The 17,554-nt window shown below is 42.7% G+C and overlaps 1 protein-coding gene across 1 annotated transcript in view; it reads right to left on the bottom strand.

Annotated features, from left to right (window-relative positions):
- The window catches only part of LOC135919861 (asparagine synthetase domain-containing protein 1), a 45,529-nt gene that overhangs the window by 6,069 nt on the left and 21,906 nt on the right, over nt 1-17,554 (bottom strand). The window contains exons 3-12 of the mRNA XM_065453842.1: nt 16,836-16,958; nt 15,302-15,418; nt 12,889-13,149; nt 10,039-10,262; nt 7,820-8,009; nt 6,329-6,363; nt 3,225-3,372; nt 2,736-2,803; nt 2,559-2,642; nt 527-617 (exon numbers count right to left, since the gene is read on the bottom strand). Of these exons, the coding sequence (XP_065309914.1) occupies nt 527-617; nt 2,559-2,642; nt 2,736-2,803; nt 3,225-3,372; nt 6,329-6,363; nt 7,820-8,009; nt 10,039-10,262; nt 12,889-13,149; nt 15,302-15,418; nt 16,836-16,958 (1,341 nt within the window). The remainder of the gene's footprint in view (nt 1-526; nt 618-2,558; nt 2,643-2,735; nt 2,804-3,224; nt 3,373-6,328; nt 6,364-7,819; nt 8,010-10,038; nt 10,263-12,888; nt 13,150-15,301; nt 15,419-16,835; nt 16,959-17,554) is intronic.

Here is a 17,554-nt window from a genome sequence, read left to right as displayed (position 1 = left end):
TGAAATGAAAGGTTACTTTGTACTCTGATTGTGAGCCTTACGTGCCGTGCACGAGTGCAAAATTTTGCTGAGATGTTCATAGCAGCATATGCTCTCTGCAGAATGTACTTTTTCAATTAGCTCAAGGGGTGGTTCAGAACTCCTTGAAAAAAAAAAAGAAGGAAGCCTTTTTGTGCTTGCAAATTTGTTGATTGCATCACACCACCTAATTCTCTGCTATTTTCGACTGTGTTCCCTTTCCCTTCACATCTATTCTGTTTCGATAACAGACCACTGGTCATTTGCTCTACCCATTACATGTTACATGTTACATTGCTTTTAATCCACATTGCTGTCTTCACGTCTTTTATGCCTATCATTCTTCATTCGATCACTCATTGCACTACTATCCTTTAGCTTCTCCTCAAGCCTCTTTGATATCCAACAAGCTTCAGATCCATAAGTTAGCACCAGTAGAATGCAATGATTGTACAATTTTCTTTTTCAAGAATAGCGGTGAGCTGCCGATCATGATGGGCCTACTTACTTTCATCCAAATTGGTACCTGGTTCAGAAAATTGACAACATCCCTGTCCAGAAATGGAAACCTCGCTTCCCGTCCATGGTCAGACACTATGCTGCAAGAAATAGCAGATGCAAATGCTTGAACACGTATATAACTCAATACACAACTTAAAACAACAACCTAAAGAACAAAAAGAAAAAAATTGCTGGCTCTTCCGTAGCCGACAGTAGGTGTAAGCATGAAATGGCTACCGGCAAAGAGGATTGGTTGGAGATGATGCTAGCCACAATCTTAAAATGGGTGTAGTGTATGTTTGCAATGGTGCACCATGCCAGACCGCACCACACCATATGTGCACTGGTCCATATGCATGCAATAGTTTCCTGCCACAGACAGAACCTCATTGCAAGTCTCGTCTCGGTCAAACAGCCATCTGCGGTGTGCCGGACGCTACCAGCTTGGCCAGTCAGATGCTACCAGCGTGACGGATACGCTGCGGACCTGACTGACTGCTGGCATTGAGAAGAGCACAGGCAACTCTGTCTCAGCACCAAAAGATGACAATCAAGTGTATACGTAGTGCCCTGTATCTGCGTTTTGAACATTGCTATCGTAAATGACAAATAAAGCTTCAGCGTACTAGAAGTTACAGCTTGAGTGATATTGTGAACAAACATTTGGAAGAAATCCAAAGCAATACTTTTTGTAACTTGTTTGAGAAGTAACTAGTGTGTGTGTAATGCAGTCTTGACTAGTTGCCCGGATGATCTCGTTTTGTTCTCGCATCATGCCCGGATGTTCTTGTTTAGGTGCCTGGATAATGGCTCTGGCTTTTGGTTCAAGGTTACTTCAAAGTCGCCAACAACAGGAGCTAAAAGCATTTCATGCTTAATAAAGTGCACAAAATTCTAAATAAATAAATGCTGTCTTCACTATAAAGGTACACATATATGTGCATTACAAACTTCATAGTAATCGGTGCAGCTGACTTGCCAAGGGTCCAGAATCAGCTCAAGTCCATGCAAATTTGTTCAAGAAGTTAAAATTTTTAAGGTACTTTTAATAGTGGTAACTTCAAGGTTTTGCATTGTCACAGACATGTTTATGATGGTTTGGACAATTAGCTATCTAAATTTTTACGACTTGGAATAAGAGGTATAAATAAAAGGTATTGCAGGCTGCCTTAGTCGAAAGATCTGTCAAATGGTTGCAATTTTTAATCAAAAGTGTGCCTGTTTTTGCATGTTTATTCGCCATCAAAAGTTAAAATTAAGCATGAAGTGGTATGCAGATGATATGCAAATTCTGATTCGACATGCAACTTAATGGCAATGGGTAGTACATTGCTGTGAAGCCACATCGAAGGGTGAGAAACTGCTATGAGGAGAGTCGGCCACACAAGGTTGCATTGATCACCTGATGTGCACTTGACTTGGGAGCTGTGTGAATTTAGGATTCTGGCGCACCTACTTACTGCTTGGTAAATTTACCGACGGATAAAATTCTTAGTGCAAGCGTCCGTGATGTAATGCCAGCCAATGACAAAGGGCTAAAAGAAAGGACTTTGTAAAAAATCCTTGCGTAGTACAAACCCCTGAAGGCAAAAATTGTATACAAAAGTGCTACAAACAGCCACAAAACTTCATCGTAAGTAAGCTGACAGCATGTGACAGTGGTCGTGATTGAGTATACAAAACAAAAAGTTTTTCTCCACCACTGCTTAGTTCTGAATAAAGGGCCAAGCTGCCTTTGAAAGAGTTGAACAAAGTCGTATGCAGATATTTGTGAGGACTACATATATAAATATATGGTAACATAAAACTGCTTCATGCTCTCTTGCAGACCATGTAAAATGCTAGCTTAGTGTGAGCTTTTAGTAATTTTTGTCGTTCACAGCAAGAAAAAGAAAGTGCCCCTAAGAAATCTTTGCGATAGTTAAGAAACAAGCATATTTGCTAACAGGCTGTTTTAAATGCATGAGTTCAATTAAGCTGCCCTACTGTGCATGCGAAGCTCAAGAACTTTTGCCAAGGCAAAAATCGTGGCCTCTCACCGATCATCCCTGCCGAGGTTCCGGTGGGATATTCTGTTGAGCTCCATGGCAATCTCATCAACTAGACCCTGCCAGCCAAAGTTTCTGCAGTAGGTGAAGAATGAAAGATGACTTATAAACTGGAACAAGTGACAGCACTGATCTTAAGAGACAACAATGGCACACACAGGCACGCACTTGTATTTCACCATGTGTCTTGAATAGCCGCCCAGCTGCTCATCTGCACCCATCCCTAGGAAGACAACCTGCAGGGAACGAATGCAAACGCAAAGTTTAGCAAGGCTTCAACTGGGTCTGGTTGGCAAGACAGTTGTTTAACTTACTGCGGTGGATTACACAAGACAGACAACACTAAGAAGAATGAGGATAAGGAGAAGGGCAGGCAACTGCTCATTTGCATTTCCGTCGTATTTCAGTGTTGTCTTTCATGCATGAAACCAGCAACGTAAACTGTACAAGGATGGGTTGCAAAGGCATACATCCCTGTATGCTTATATACTTTGATCATCATTATCATCATGCTTCGTTATCGTGCTCACAAAGTGTGCTCACAAAGTGAACTAAAAGCAATGCACGTGAAACTTTTGTGCGTGTTTCAGGTCTCTGTGCAGACAGCTACTGCAATCGGTAGCCTTCGTGTTACCGATTAACACGAAGGCTTCTTACCCTTGCTGGGCTTTCGTAGGGTGCACCGGGGGGCAGAGCAGTGCCCGAGATACTTCCCTTCCCGCGAGCGGCAAACCAGAGGGCACACCCAAGGCTATCGTCCAGGACCGTCTCCAGTGGGTAGATCAACTTGCGAATGTGGTTGGCACTGTAAAAGAACACTGTACGTGTAGGAGGCTGGCTGCCAGCACTGCTTATCCCGGTACTTTGAAGGAAGAACTAAGACTAAAGGAAAGCAAAGACAGACAGAGTGTGACAGAGCACAATGCTCTAGGTGCGGCGCAGAATTTTCAGTGTTTATTTGCATCTGTAAATTTGGCTTTTGTTTGGTGAATATATTTCTCCACGTGATCTTTCACTTCCTTTTTTCTCAGCGAATAAATTTTTGCATTGAGCTCACTGTTTCTTTCAGGGAACACAGTCGAACCTCGATATGATAGACACAAATATAGGATATAATGAAACAAACCTAAATTGTTTTGCACCAATATCAGCATGTAACAAATACATGCTTATAAAGATACTGGGCATAACAAAGGTATTTTCTTGTTGGATGAGACTTTGTCGCAACAAGGTTCAACTGGCTCATTAGCTAACTTTGATGGTGCTGAAACGCGCTGTATCACTGCTCTTTGACAATGCAGTTGCATCGAATGCACACAATAACAAGGTCTTAGATTAAGTGCACAATGCCATATGGCAATGTGATCATGCAGAAATTAGGAGTGAGCACATTTGAGATTAGAAGAGAACTAGAGTGAGAGTTTACACGTAATGTTATGTGGGTGCCGAGTTCTGACAAATAATGCATAAAGAATGACTAGGAACATAGAACTAGGTCTTGTGAGCCATTGTGGAAAAAGAACCAAACATTTAACGGGATGAAAATTTAAAATAAAAGTACTGCTTGGGCGGTGGGCAGATGTACACCCAACCACAAAATTTTACGGAACACGAGGTCTGAGAAAATGCTGAATATTTGTGCAGCCTCACAACGGCAGCCTAGTATTCACATTTGCAGCTTCTACCAGTATATGTGAACAACATTGTGATGTTTGGTTTTACTGACTATTGTTACAGGCAGCTCAGAAATTGAATGTTTTCTGAGAACCCGTGGTCCGTAAACTTCTGTGGTTGACTGTACAACCTTCACCTTGCCAGGCTCGTTGTATTGGAACGCACATATATATCTTGCAGCAGTGTGCTGATTGCCTCGCTCTCTGGTAAATCTGCTTTCACTGATCACTTCCGATTAAAAAAAAATTTTTTAAAGTTCGCCATACAGTAAACATTCATTAACTCAAACTCTGATATCTCAAAATATTGATCAGAATTTTTTTCCTAGCTCGGTGTCAACCCCGTGTATTTTTCACCTTTTATCTTGAATGCTTTTGCACCATACTGCTGATGTATCGAAACCTCAATTCGAAAAACGTTGGGGAGAAGTCACTACCTGAAGGTTTCCATCTTGAGTATGCAGCCACGACATTGCCAAAAAGTGACAGGATTGCAAGTTTGTAGCGAATTCCACACCCTTTTCGGCCACTGTTTTCATCCACCATTCACGGCCAGCTGTGGTTTCGTTGATAATGCTGCCGGTGTGTTGCCGTGACCCTTGACGAAGCGCAATGAGGGTGAGGAGGTACACACGACCTCTGCAACATGCATACTCGCTTATCCGCAGAGCATCGTCAGTCTGCTTATTCAGCGTGCTCTGTGCGTTTCCATGTTTGTGGATAACAAGTTCAGGGCCACCATTTTGCATAAATCCCTCTTCCGGCACTGTTTCTTACCGTGCTTTGTCACTGGCCATAGCAACGCTCTGCCCGCAACATCAATGGCATAAGCCAGCCGAAAATGGTGGATGGAGTGGCGTGCTATTGAGCGGAAGGCAACGCTCTAAAATTGCAGCCCTGGGGTGGCATCCCTGGTCGACTAATTTTTCGGATACGAGCACTTCCATAATATTTTGCAAAAGTGCTATGTGCGAGGATCGCTGTTGCTCGTAGACGCCTGACGTACGTGTTGAGTGCCAAGTCAATATTCCACAAAAGTTATCTACAAAACATATTGCTGCTAATACATCGAGTCGTTGCGAGAAACTTATCAGCTGCTGGCACCTATTTCAAAAGGCCCTATGTGGCCTATATGCAACCGGGGGCTTATATTTTTGTTAATTCACCTATCTAAAAAATTTTGCCGGTTTTTACAATTTCCGAGTTACTCCGCCTATCTAAAAAACTTTCCCAGATTTTACAAATTAGAGTGAACAGGTTTTTACTGTACATTATTCCCTTTTTTTTTTTTCAGGTCTAAACCGAAAGCGCCAAAGCCTAGCTGTAAGCTCAAGCTAATTCTAACCAGACAGAATTCATGGGGTACACGGAATTCAAACATGGCAACCATCACAAGATTAGCAGAGCATTATATGTGGAGAACAAAACGCAGAAAATTAGCTTTTTCAATTATCAGTAATTGACTACAATGTACCAACTGTAAACAGGACATGTTCTGTCGTGGGAACTGGCATTGTTAAATTCGGAGGCGTGGTGATGTTGCTTTTATATGTTTACGACCTTCTCTTTCTTATGAAAGCTACATTATCAGCAAAAGTGACACTTTGGATGTGTTGGAACGCTAGCTTTTAGCATCATCGTTATCACTAGCTTGACTTAACATTTGTTTCTAGCATCCCTCTAACATCTCTGTTGTGTGTTTGTTTATGTGGACATAAGTTAATTAGGCTGTAGAGGACAATACGACTGCAAGGTAACTATCAAAGCAAGACAACCAGAGATCGACCAAATATTGACACCTCTCGGGCAATTCACAAGTTTTAAATACATCAGGAGAGTTTGCAGTTGGGACACTGCAGAACCTGCATAATGCAGTGACGCGGAATTCCTTTGGCAGCTACCTTTCAGTCATGTCTTGAAGCAAATTTTTTAATATAACATGATATGACATATTTCCCATGTGACGTCACTGCAGCAGGACAGAGCAGAATATCCAATATTTTTTGATGATATTAATTATCTAAAAACAAAATTATCATTAAAAATAAACAAGATGAAAGTCAGAGGAGTCTTGGCGATCTGACTTACCGTTCGGACTGCAGCTCTTCTTTACCCACGTCAATCTGCAAATGTCATCACAAAACCCTAGTTACCACAAGACACACACCTCTTAGTGGTGCACGATTTAGGGTCAAAGTACAGTCAACACAGCCTTCCACAATCATACAGAGATGGTCAAGCTTGAAATGCTTGCCCCAAAGCTTCAGTTATGTTCTTCAGTGCTTGACCAAGATATAAGCTCGTATTCACAAGGTGCGCAACCTCAAGTCGTGCGCCTTGTGACTGCCCGGAGCAGTAGTTCAAGGAGCAAGAATCCAAAGCGTATTGTAGCATGTTGTGACAAATGTGCAACAAAGCCACTTTCATTACGTGACAATATGAGCAAGATCAAAGTAAAAGCAAGTAGGATTAGTTACCTCATTGAAGATGAGGAAGCACTAATTAAATGCCCAATGCGTCATTTCCTGTGGCATGAAAGCTTATACGGCTGCTGTCTGTGATAGTTCCACAGGCAAATTTCAAGGAGATGGGATGCAGCAACTCCCCTCTTCCTTCTATGGCCTACCCATCATTTTCCCACACAGAAAGTAAGGGCTGTACCATATTTAATCACATAATGGTTGCACTTTTTCTCCCAAAACATTTGTGCGAAGTCAGGGTTCATTATGCAGGTAAAATTTTGAGCAATTTTTTTTTCGCCGCCTAAAAGGCAGGAGACATACGGTATGATTCGGCATCCGATACAGTGCCGAACGTGCTGGATTTGAGGCCTTCAGCGGTGCCGTAGTGCTGAATCGAGTGCCTGGCGTGAACAGGCATCTGATCAGGCAATATGGCATGGCAAAATGGCTCGGATCCGGCTGCCTTTCCTGCAAATCATATCGCGTGCCTCCTGATTTGTTGCATGGCAGGCGACCGATATGGCGCAACGGCACAACAAAACACCTCGGATCTGCCTGTTGTTCCAGTGCGCCTGATGTCATATCAGACGATGAATTGTACCGCATGTCTCCTACCTTTTCAGCACAGTGGGTGCCTGATCTGGCACCATGGCACGGCAAAACGCCTCGGATCTGGCTGCCAGTCTGGCACGTCGGGAGCCATATCAGACGCTGAATCGTTTCATGTCTCTCCTACTTCACGGCAGCAAGCTAGGGGCAGCCACTTCAGGTACTACACCTGAATAGGCTAAATTGCCAGAGGCGAGAGCACCTACATCTAATGGAAGTTGGTGAGAGCACATGCTACAAGACACAGCGCATATACGAGACATCTCAAAGAGCTATCTGACACTGGCCTGAGAAAAGCATGCGTGAAAGTTGCGGCCTAGAGGTTAGAGCATCGTGCCATTGTGACAAGAGACCAAGGTTCAAGCCTACCATCAGGCACGTCATTCTTACTTTCCGTGTGTGAGCTATTTGACAAGACAGCAACAGCAGGTACGGTCTGCAAAGTCTGAAAGCCTGGGAGGGTTCGATCAGAAAGCTTTGCTTTAAAAAAAACATAAAAGGCCATCACCTCAACGAGGTTCCACTTGCGGTCAGGAAACACTGTGCGTAGCTCGTCGAGGCCTAGCTTGGCGCTGAGACGGTCGGGGGCGTCAAAGGACTTGAACCACTTTTTGGTCTTGCTCTGGCTGTCAATCATGTGCACCTGGTGCTCAAAGGCCACATTCAGCAGGTCTATGGGGCAGCGCCTGGGGAGAAGCCTGTAACGTGATGGCAGGACATGACCTATCAATGGCTAGCTTCTGTCGTCCACTTGCAGGAGAAAGACAGGAACACAGCAAAAGGAATGCCTGTCCACCTTTTCTTTTGGCATCAACATCTGTCTTGCCAACACTTAATCATTTTGTGTGCCGTGCATTTTGAGAGTTATGGCCTGTTCTGTGCTGGAAGATTTTCAAGGCTGAATGTAATGCATGTGCAGCAAAAGTAACAAATTAGCTACAGCAGGCCAGATTTAAACGGTAGATTCATGTCAGCTCCATAAATTCAAATACTATTTACTAGCAATATGTTGATGAAGATATTACAGGTTTTCTTCATGCTAATAATAGCATAAACAAAATGATTAGTATCCTACTACAATAATTGAACTTGGGTTATTTTATGATGAAAAAACATACTTAAAAACGTAGAAGTGTCTTTCGCATATCCTTCATTGTATGACTTCTTTGAAGCATGGAACCACACAAAGCGATACGTCAGTTGCTGCCTGTGCATTTTGTTTTTCTGAATTGTTCCCTGGGTGAAAGGCCTTTTCACCGCTATCATTATCACTTGAACCCCCATTATAGTGAATACATATCAGGATCCTCTAAATCAGAGTGTGCAAAATGTTCTTAAATTTTGACATTGTTCAAGGATCATGTAGACTTCTTAAGCGAGCCTGCCATGCCAAAATTCGAGAGACGCGTGCTATGACAGCAACACCAACTGATAACCTTTCTAGTGCTACCTGTCACATGCAATTCACAAGATTTCCGTTTATGAGGGAACTTTAGCTCGGGACCAACGCCGATTTCCCCTTTCCCATACACGTAAAACTCTCAATAGATGACCAGTGGATTGATCTGAATGTTTAAGATAGAAAGCTGAATTCTGCCGATTGATACGAAAGCAGCAATTTTATTTAGAAGCTCTAATTTTGGCAAGAATTGACAAATATAAGCAATTTTAAAGGTCCATTCATACCGGCGGCTGGCAGCGGTCACTCGACCAAATTGGTCACCAAGCGACCAGTCAAAAATGGTTACAAATGGTCGCTTCTCTCGAAAAGCGACAGTTTTGGGCCAGTCGCTTGCTGCCCGATTTTTCAGTCGTGGTGCTGAAGTCGCAAAACTGCTGGGCTAATCAGGTGCACAGGAATGGGACGTCTGTTAACGCTGATATTACTTATTTTACGTGGCGATGCAACTGTGAGCAGATGGCGACTGGCCAGTCACACTTGCTGGTGTGACCATCGGTCACCTTCGGTCACTTTTTGATCACCAGTTGCCAATGGTCACATGACCTCCTTTAGTTGGCGGTGTGAATGAGTCTTAAAAGGCACTGAAGCAGAAAGTTCAGAAATTCATAGCTCAATTTGAAAAACACGTAATCGCAGTTCTGTAAGTTGCATCTGTTAGAACACCTAGAGTGGTCAAATGTGATAAATAAACCAGCTACAAACAGTGGCTACACATTGGCCCCTCTTAAATGTGACGAATTTCAAAATTTGTGACTTCAAACCCTATCAATCAATGTAAAACAACAATCAAACTTCACACAATTAAGTACAGTGGTTGCCTATTGAGACTAAGTGACTGAAAAAAATTTTTAACAATCAACAAAATAATCAACCAACCAAGTCACCAATTAATTATTTGATCCAACTAATGAACACCATCAATCAAACAATCAAACAACCAAGGAAGCAATAAATCATGCAATCAATCCATCAACTTGCCAATCAGCCAATCAAACAAATCAGTTCTGTGGAAACTCACAAGGTGGAGAAAAGTTCATGAAAGGCAACTTTACCCCCAACCAATCATCATGGAACACAACCGATCATTGCGCAAACGCTCATGCAACAAACATGCCTGGCACAGAACGCAGCAATCACTCCAAAGGGGTCCCAATCCACCTACCAACTAATCAACCAATTATTAGATCACTCAACTAATCAATCAATCAATCAATCAACTGACCAATCAGCCAATCAACCAGCAAATGCCGGCATAAGGAACGTGCCTGGCACACAGTGCAGCGATGACCATGGAGTCCAGGCCACCGGAGAAGAGAACAGCCACAGACGCATGGTTGCACTCTGGAATGTCAGCGAGGCCCGAACGATGCCTGGGCATGCACAAGTGGCAGACCATGCTGTGGTTGGAGAGACGGCGGCGCACTGCCTCGTACAGCACCTTGTCCAGTTCGGCCACAGCAGTCGCTATCTCTGCGCGCTCGTCTAAAACCTGCATGCAAAACAAAAGCAAATGTACTCCTGCAGATATTGGTACAAAAACCTCGGTATAAAGGAGTTGCACACGGCACGAAAGTACTTTCGTTATATTCTATATTCATCACAAGCACATGTGGTGACATCAACAACAAAAATTTTCCCTATCAGCTCTCTGCAAAAGAAATGCAAGAGCAAGCACCGACAGGCCTCCTGTCGATTTCACAAATGTGCACTTCTCACTGTTGTCAATATGGAACTGTATGATCGAAGCGGTCACATGAGATCGGCTAGTTGCTCGCCAACTGCAAGCCAGCCAAGCCAGGCTGCTGGAGCTGGTCGCCACCATGACTGCAAGCATGCTTTGTCTCCCCCCCTACAAAGCTGACACTGACTGCAGGCACCGCACTGACCAAATATAATATGTTGGGGTTAAAAAGAAAAAAGTAAACCAAATCACCCCAGCCCGTGCCCCTAGGTATAACAGGCTTAAACTGAACACACAGTTGGAACCTTCTCTCTGAATGCATGCCATGGCGATCCTTGTTTTCTTTTGTTTTTTTGGCAATGAGCAAAAGTAACATTTCTGATAAGTTCGCTTGTGACACCACTACCGTTTGCCGTTTCTGTTCCATCTTCTGTTTCTGTGTGTCAGCTGTTGCACTTAAAAAAAAATTACACTGTTATGCTGTAGGTTATGGTAAAGAATAAAACAACCAGCTTGACATCTGGGCATTCTTATTCATCCTTGCTTCCTCAGAGTACCCTGATTTTACCATGGAAGAATAAAACACTGGCAAGAGTATGAGTTGAGAGTCTAACTCTCCAGTGGGCAAACTTGTGCCCAGAAAGACAAGCTACACTTGAATTGCATTGAGAGCGGCGAGCGCTCTCACTGAATCTAACTCATGGGTCGAATTCGTCCACTCCTTATACGTGTACTGCTATACATTCCAGGGCAATTGCTGGTTCATGTGTACACTCGAGAACGTACGCTCTTTATCAAAAGTATACGGGTTATGTTTGCAGCAACTGTACAAGTCTTTAAGGGAGTTCCTGTCGTGTGCCATAAGTTCCAAAATGCTGAGGAATGAAAAGAAGAACCCTCGAACTCACCATCCAGATGCCTGGAGTGTCAGGAGCACGACGGAAACCACACCACACAGTGGAGCAGCATGTGGCAAAAGTGCAAAATAACCTGTACACTTTTGACAAAGACTGTACAGCGAAATCTCGATACAACAAGCTTCAGAGGACGCGGTAAATCGTTCATTATTCTGAAGGTTTGTTACAGTGAAAGCCCCAAAATTGCCCATTCCGCCCATCAACCCTCATAAATTGTCACTACATGAGTGATCCACGAGAATGTCACTGTTGCTATTTTTCATCGATTCCGCCACCACACACCACCGAAGTACTGTATAGTAAGAGTGACGTGTGCAAGACGGATGCTGATGCCAAGAAGGCTACCGACATAAAGGTAGCTTCACATTGCCTCCAAAGCACAATGTTTATTGCTGTTTGTTTGTTTTTCACATTCCTTGCCGTGGACACCACATCTGTCTCGCTCGAGGCAGGAACTATGCCAAAGCGCAAGCGCACGTAAATGACACCACCTGGAAAGTGCAAAGCGCAACCGTGTGGCATCCCTGCGAGTGCGGAGGCTACATTTCTCCACACGTGTAGCTAGTACGGCAGCAAAAAGAAGTGCAAATGAAGGAAGAGACGCGCCTCCATTGCTAAGCGATACTTTTCTGGCCGGAGCGTGTGCTCACAAAACCTGATGCGTCATCGCCTCTCCAATAGATTAAACAAAAAAGTTCTTGCCCACTGTCGCCTGCATTTTTATTTATCGGGCACTGTCTCAGGTTTTCTGAACCCATGTGCTGCGGTGTCCACTTTCTGCACCCTGTTGTCAACTGGCCTACTGTTCCGGCTGCTGTGAAGGATGCACAGAAATCTAAGAATTCCAGATTTCGGAATATTAGCTCATAGTACTGAGGCGCTCTTAACATGACAAGGTAACTGAATAACGATTGTTATTCTGAAAAGTTCAGTATTCAGAAGTTCATAGTACTGAAATACTTTTACACCGAAACTATATCAAGTCAGCAGGGGATTTCTGAAAAGTTGGTTAATCTGGAAAGTTTGATAATGTGCTGTTCTTAAGTCGAGGTTTTGACGGAAGCCCGTCTGGTCGGGAGGCATCATGAAGAAGGGTAAAAAGAAGGACACCGACCACTGAATGAATACAAGAAAAGACGTTACAGCTCCCCTGACGGGAGCCTTGTTCACAATCTATTTTGTGAACAAGGCTCCCGTCAGGGGAGCCGAAACGTCTTTTCTTGTATTCATTCAGTGGTCGGTGTCCTTCTTTTTACCCTTCTTCATGTGCTGTTCTTAGTAACGAGCGTTTACTGCACAATACCGCTGTCGTGCACGCAATCTAATTAGACAAGACTCTTTCGCCATGGAACCATAGCCAAAACATTCAAGAAATTTTCAATACAGTAGGCATGCCTTGTGCCTTGTGATAATCTGCTAAAGAAACTGTCTCTGGCAAAATGCAAAACAATGTATGCGTGACATCTACGATGAACATTGGCCAACTAGTATTCCAAATAGCCATCTAGCAAACATGCCTTCCTGAAGAAGGCCCGTCCCAGGGTCGGCATGGGTGGCGGTCCATTTCCGAGCTCCCTGTTCAGAGAGCTGTTGAGCCAGGGCTCGATGGGACACAGCAGGGTCTCGCCGAGGGGGCCAGGCTGCCAGCCGTCAGGCTCGAACAGGTCGCCTGCGGGCAGCCGATGCCACGGGAACAGGCGCACGGCCAGGCGTCCCTGGGCCACGCTCTGCTTCAAGTCCAGGCAGTAGATGCCGATCGCTGGCAGCTCGGTCCAGCTCTGCAAAGGGGGTTTGGAAGACCTCGTTACACATCTCGCAATGTAAATGAACTTGTTCTGGGGCAATATCAGTCTACAGTAAGTGTCTTCAGACACATTGCTCCAAATTAGGTCACTGTAGTGAATTCTCTCGAACTCATGCTTGACTTCAATCAATCAATCAATCAATCAATCAATCAATCAATCAATCAATCAATCAATCAATCAATCAATCAATCAATCAATCAATCAATCAATCAATCAGAGGGTGCCTGAGTGGTTACACACGAAACAGTGAAACTAGCCATGCCAGAATTCGTGCACATGCACGTCTGCATGTGAGAGTGTGCATGTGTATGTGTATGGCCCCACACAGACAAATGTTGACAAGTCTAAATAGGCAAAAACGTGGGGGAAAAAAATGTTAAAAAGATATTGACAAGTAAGGTTCCCGACATGTGCCCCCATTGATAGAAGAGAGGCGCGATGCACTGAATGATGAAAAGAAAGGAAGACATTTAGTGATACTATCATGTTAAGCAAGAGAAAAATCTGTGGTGTCATAGGTGCCCGTGCAAGAGAGGCAAACGTGTCAATGCTTAGGTGTGTTTGCGAGATTATGTGGCAGTGCATTCCCTTCGGCTATTGCTTCAAGAAAAAATTATGGTTGGCAGGCTTTTGTTCCAAGCTAATGGCAATGAAATTGTGAATACAATTGTGACAATACGTAGTGGCAATTGGTTTCACACATGTGAAAATCTTTTCATCAATGAAGCTGGTGTTTCTTCTCAATATGTAATCCATCACCTGTTGCAGCTTTCTGAATGTCAAGGTAAATTGCACTAATACATCTAAAGTGCATTTTACTGTTATATTCTTGCTCTACAGTGACAATCTTGTGTTCTGATGTTCAATTCAGAGTGGGTTCAGGTTTCTTACGGCTCATTTCATGTCACTGAGTGGTGGATTGCTCTTGTTTTGCCTTTTAGGTATGGATTCAACCAAAAGTTCTAGACAGCTTATTTCCGTTATCTACACGTGACAACTTCCACCACTGGGATCCAGCAAGCAGCATTCCGTTTTCTTCTGGCAGATGAGCATAACCCAATGATTTGCGGTTCAGGGAGCCTCTGTAACTCAGTATAATTCACCATTGGCCAATCTGGGCGGCTCAAATGTGCACCAAACATGAGATTGAAAATAAGAGTTCAGAGAAATTCTTATAAGTATGCACAAAGTGACCAAAGATAAAGGGTTAAGAAGAAGCTGTAGCTCTGGGGCTCCTATCTAAGTACATGGAAAAGGAGAAATTGTTTTTCTCGGTAACCACTGCACCAAATTTGATGAAGATTTTTGCACTTAAAAAGAAAAGTTAATACCTAGTGGCTGTTTGAAGCGGAATTTTTTTGTTTAAGCCATTATTTTTTAGTAAAAATTGTTGAGAATTGCAAATTTTCAGGAAATGAAAATATGAAATTTGCAACTCTGTAACTCAACAATGAAAAAAGATATTGGAATTCTGTAAAATGCACCTAATAGTAAATCCAAAGCGGACAAAGTGGATGTGTGATACATCACTTTCAAGTACACCACTAAGATGTGAACACAACTTTTGCAAAAGATTCGTAAACATTGTAACAAATTTACGTGACGTACAATATAAATAAATGTGTATATTAAATCTGTCCGCTTTGGATGTTGTAGCTGAAGCAATTAACAAAAATGCAATATTTATTTTTGGTGCAGAGTTTGGAATTTGTAAACTTTGTGCTTCTATTCTTTTTCTCTAACTTGACCAATTTCTGCAACCTCTGTCATATAAACAAGGTCATGAATCAAAATTTTGCTTTCAACAGTCACTAGAATTTGACTCTTTTTTCCAATGCACCAAAATTTCCTTAAAATTGGAGCAGGGGTTATCTCAGAAAAACATTTCTGTGTTTTACATGTACCTGAATAGGCGACGTCAGAGTTGCAGCTGAACTAAAGCTTCCGCTTAAGATCGATGAATAGATTTGAGGAAAGGTGAAGTGCTGCTTTCTTGTCCCTCCTCACAACCACCTCGCCAACCTTTGTTCCAGCTAATCGATATTGCAATGGATGTTCCACGTTGCATAATAAAGAAAGAAAATAATAAAGAAACTGATTTTAAACAATGTTTAGGCAGTCATACCTCATTTGGTTTTGGAGCCACCACCGATGCAAGCGTGAGATTGGTGCCCTTGACTTGATACAGCAGGCTTCGACGTCCAAAGACATCACGCCCGAACCAAAGCTGCTGCTCGTTCCTCTGTATAAAACGCAAAAATATAAAATTTATAAATGCAAAGAAACAAACGTATGTCACAGCTGTGCTTCCTGTATTCAACCAGGCAATGGGCTCAGCCAGGAATGCCTACACTTGATTGTGTCCAACTTAGAACTTGGCCAAAAAAAATAAATCAAATAAAACAAAATAAAATAAAATGGGGGCTGAAACGACTGAAGGATGGTTGTCAAAGTCAGCCAATAGCTTCCCAACAGACATGCTGGGATATGCTACTTACTGGTTAGCTGTATTGGTTAAAGGGACATCAAAGGATGTCATTTGATGTCCCTTTAACCAATACGTAAGTCAGTTTAGACTAACAAAGCATTTTTTAAGAGCTATTTTCAAAAACTTCCCAGCAATATTATAAGAGAAATAGATTAGATTAGAAATAGAGATAAATTTTTATAAGAGAAAATTAAGGTAAATGTTTCATTTTTTGAATGAAGCAACAATGTCGAGACGTCTGTGTGACGTCACAGATTTCAAAGTGCTTTCTTTCTCATTTCAGTGGTAGCTCAGTAGAGGTTCTTGAAACTTGTTGAGCTCATTCTTTGGATCTTTTAGAATACAATGTAGTCTGTTTTTACCTATAGAAAACTAGCTAGCCTCATGCAGATGATGTCAGGATGAGCTGGCGCGTGAAGTTCAAGGTGGTGTTGCCACCAGTCTATCGTATTGTATCTTTTCTGGTTTTACAAGCCATTTCCCATGCAAACAGGACTGTATAGCAAGAAGTCGATTGTCATCACAGGATAGACCACGAGTTTTCAACCACCACTAAACGAAATGCTGAATTCTTGTATGCTTGCATCCATTGTGAAACATAATGTCATCATCTGTATCAATTGTAATATTAGCATTGCTTGTACCTCATAAAGCGACAATGAAACCCTTCACCATTACCTGTCTTAGTGATATGCCATAAACACATGAACAATAAAAACACCTCCCTTACGCAGAATAATTGCCACTAAAATGCTAATTCTGGCCTTGGAAAGCTAAGCGGGCAAGCACGAAGTTTGGTGTGACTATTTGTGGTAAGTATTTTTCGTTTTAGGCTTGATTTAGGCTTGAAACTGCATTGGGCTTATCTCGCATAGCGGCCTGAAGTGCTTAGCAAAGTACACCGTCATGCCATTTTAAAAACTACATCATAATCAATGAAACTCTCATAACACAGTTACAATGTGAAAAGGCTATTGGCTACCAAGAATAAATGAAATTTGACTGATAAATTTTTCTTGGGAATTCTTAATGGCTTAATCATTTCTTTATTGAAGAGGCACAAAATGACGTGTCACAGGAACTTACCTACCTACCTATCTATCTATTGCAAAGTGCTTCGAATGAGACACGAAATGGTTCACATTAAAAAAGCAATAATGAGTGTTTGTACCTTGAAGTAGACAAATGCCCACGGTCCTTCGATACGTGACACGGTGTTCAGCAGCTCAGATTCACAGGCACAGTGCGATAGCTGGTGAAGCAGAAAGTTGGTGTCGCACTCCTTGTCCGAAACCTGCAAAGTTGACAGGACCAAAAGATGACTGTCTCGACTCTTGCAGGTGGCTTACTACTTCTACACTACGGTGGAACACAGCTCAAAAGTGCATCAGAAGTTAATACAACAAGACTCCATGCCTATCCCAAGGTGGCGCTTTCTAGTTCTTCATCCAGGCATCAAAGAACTGCAATAACCCCTCCCACAAATGCTGTGCTTCAATCAAACCCAGCCCACATTAAACGCATTGTTGGAAAGCTCAGGTATGAATACAGCCAATGCCTATTGTGAGGCCACTCACAAGGGGCCTCGCTGCAGCATTATCAACATCCTACACAATAATTGTACGATTGTGCGGGCTAAAAAATTTAATTCGCTTAGTGGTCACTACATTACTCGCCTTAGTGAAACATTTCATGTGGTCGTGCTGTGTGCTTATCTCCGATCATGGTTTTTGTGTCATCCGTATATACAGAGCGTCCTCGCTATCTTTAGCCAGAGCTTAAGAACATGCGAATGCCATGTAGCTGGACAGAATCAAGGTAATGTTGTTTGCCTTTGCTTGGAGATACTCAGATTTATTATTTTTTTCATTAGATAATGTCTTAACTGAT

The sequence above is a fragment of the Dermacentor albipictus genome, chromosome 9 (genome assembly GCF_038994185.2).
Source record: "Dermacentor albipictus isolate Rhodes 1998 colony chromosome 9, USDA_Dalb.pri_finalv2, whole genome shotgun sequence".
In the NCBI taxonomy this organism is placed as follows: domain Eukaryota; kingdom Metazoa; phylum Arthropoda; class Arachnida; order Ixodida; family Ixodidae; genus Dermacentor; species Dermacentor albipictus.
This window is presented reverse-complemented; position numbering and strand designations above follow the sequence as displayed.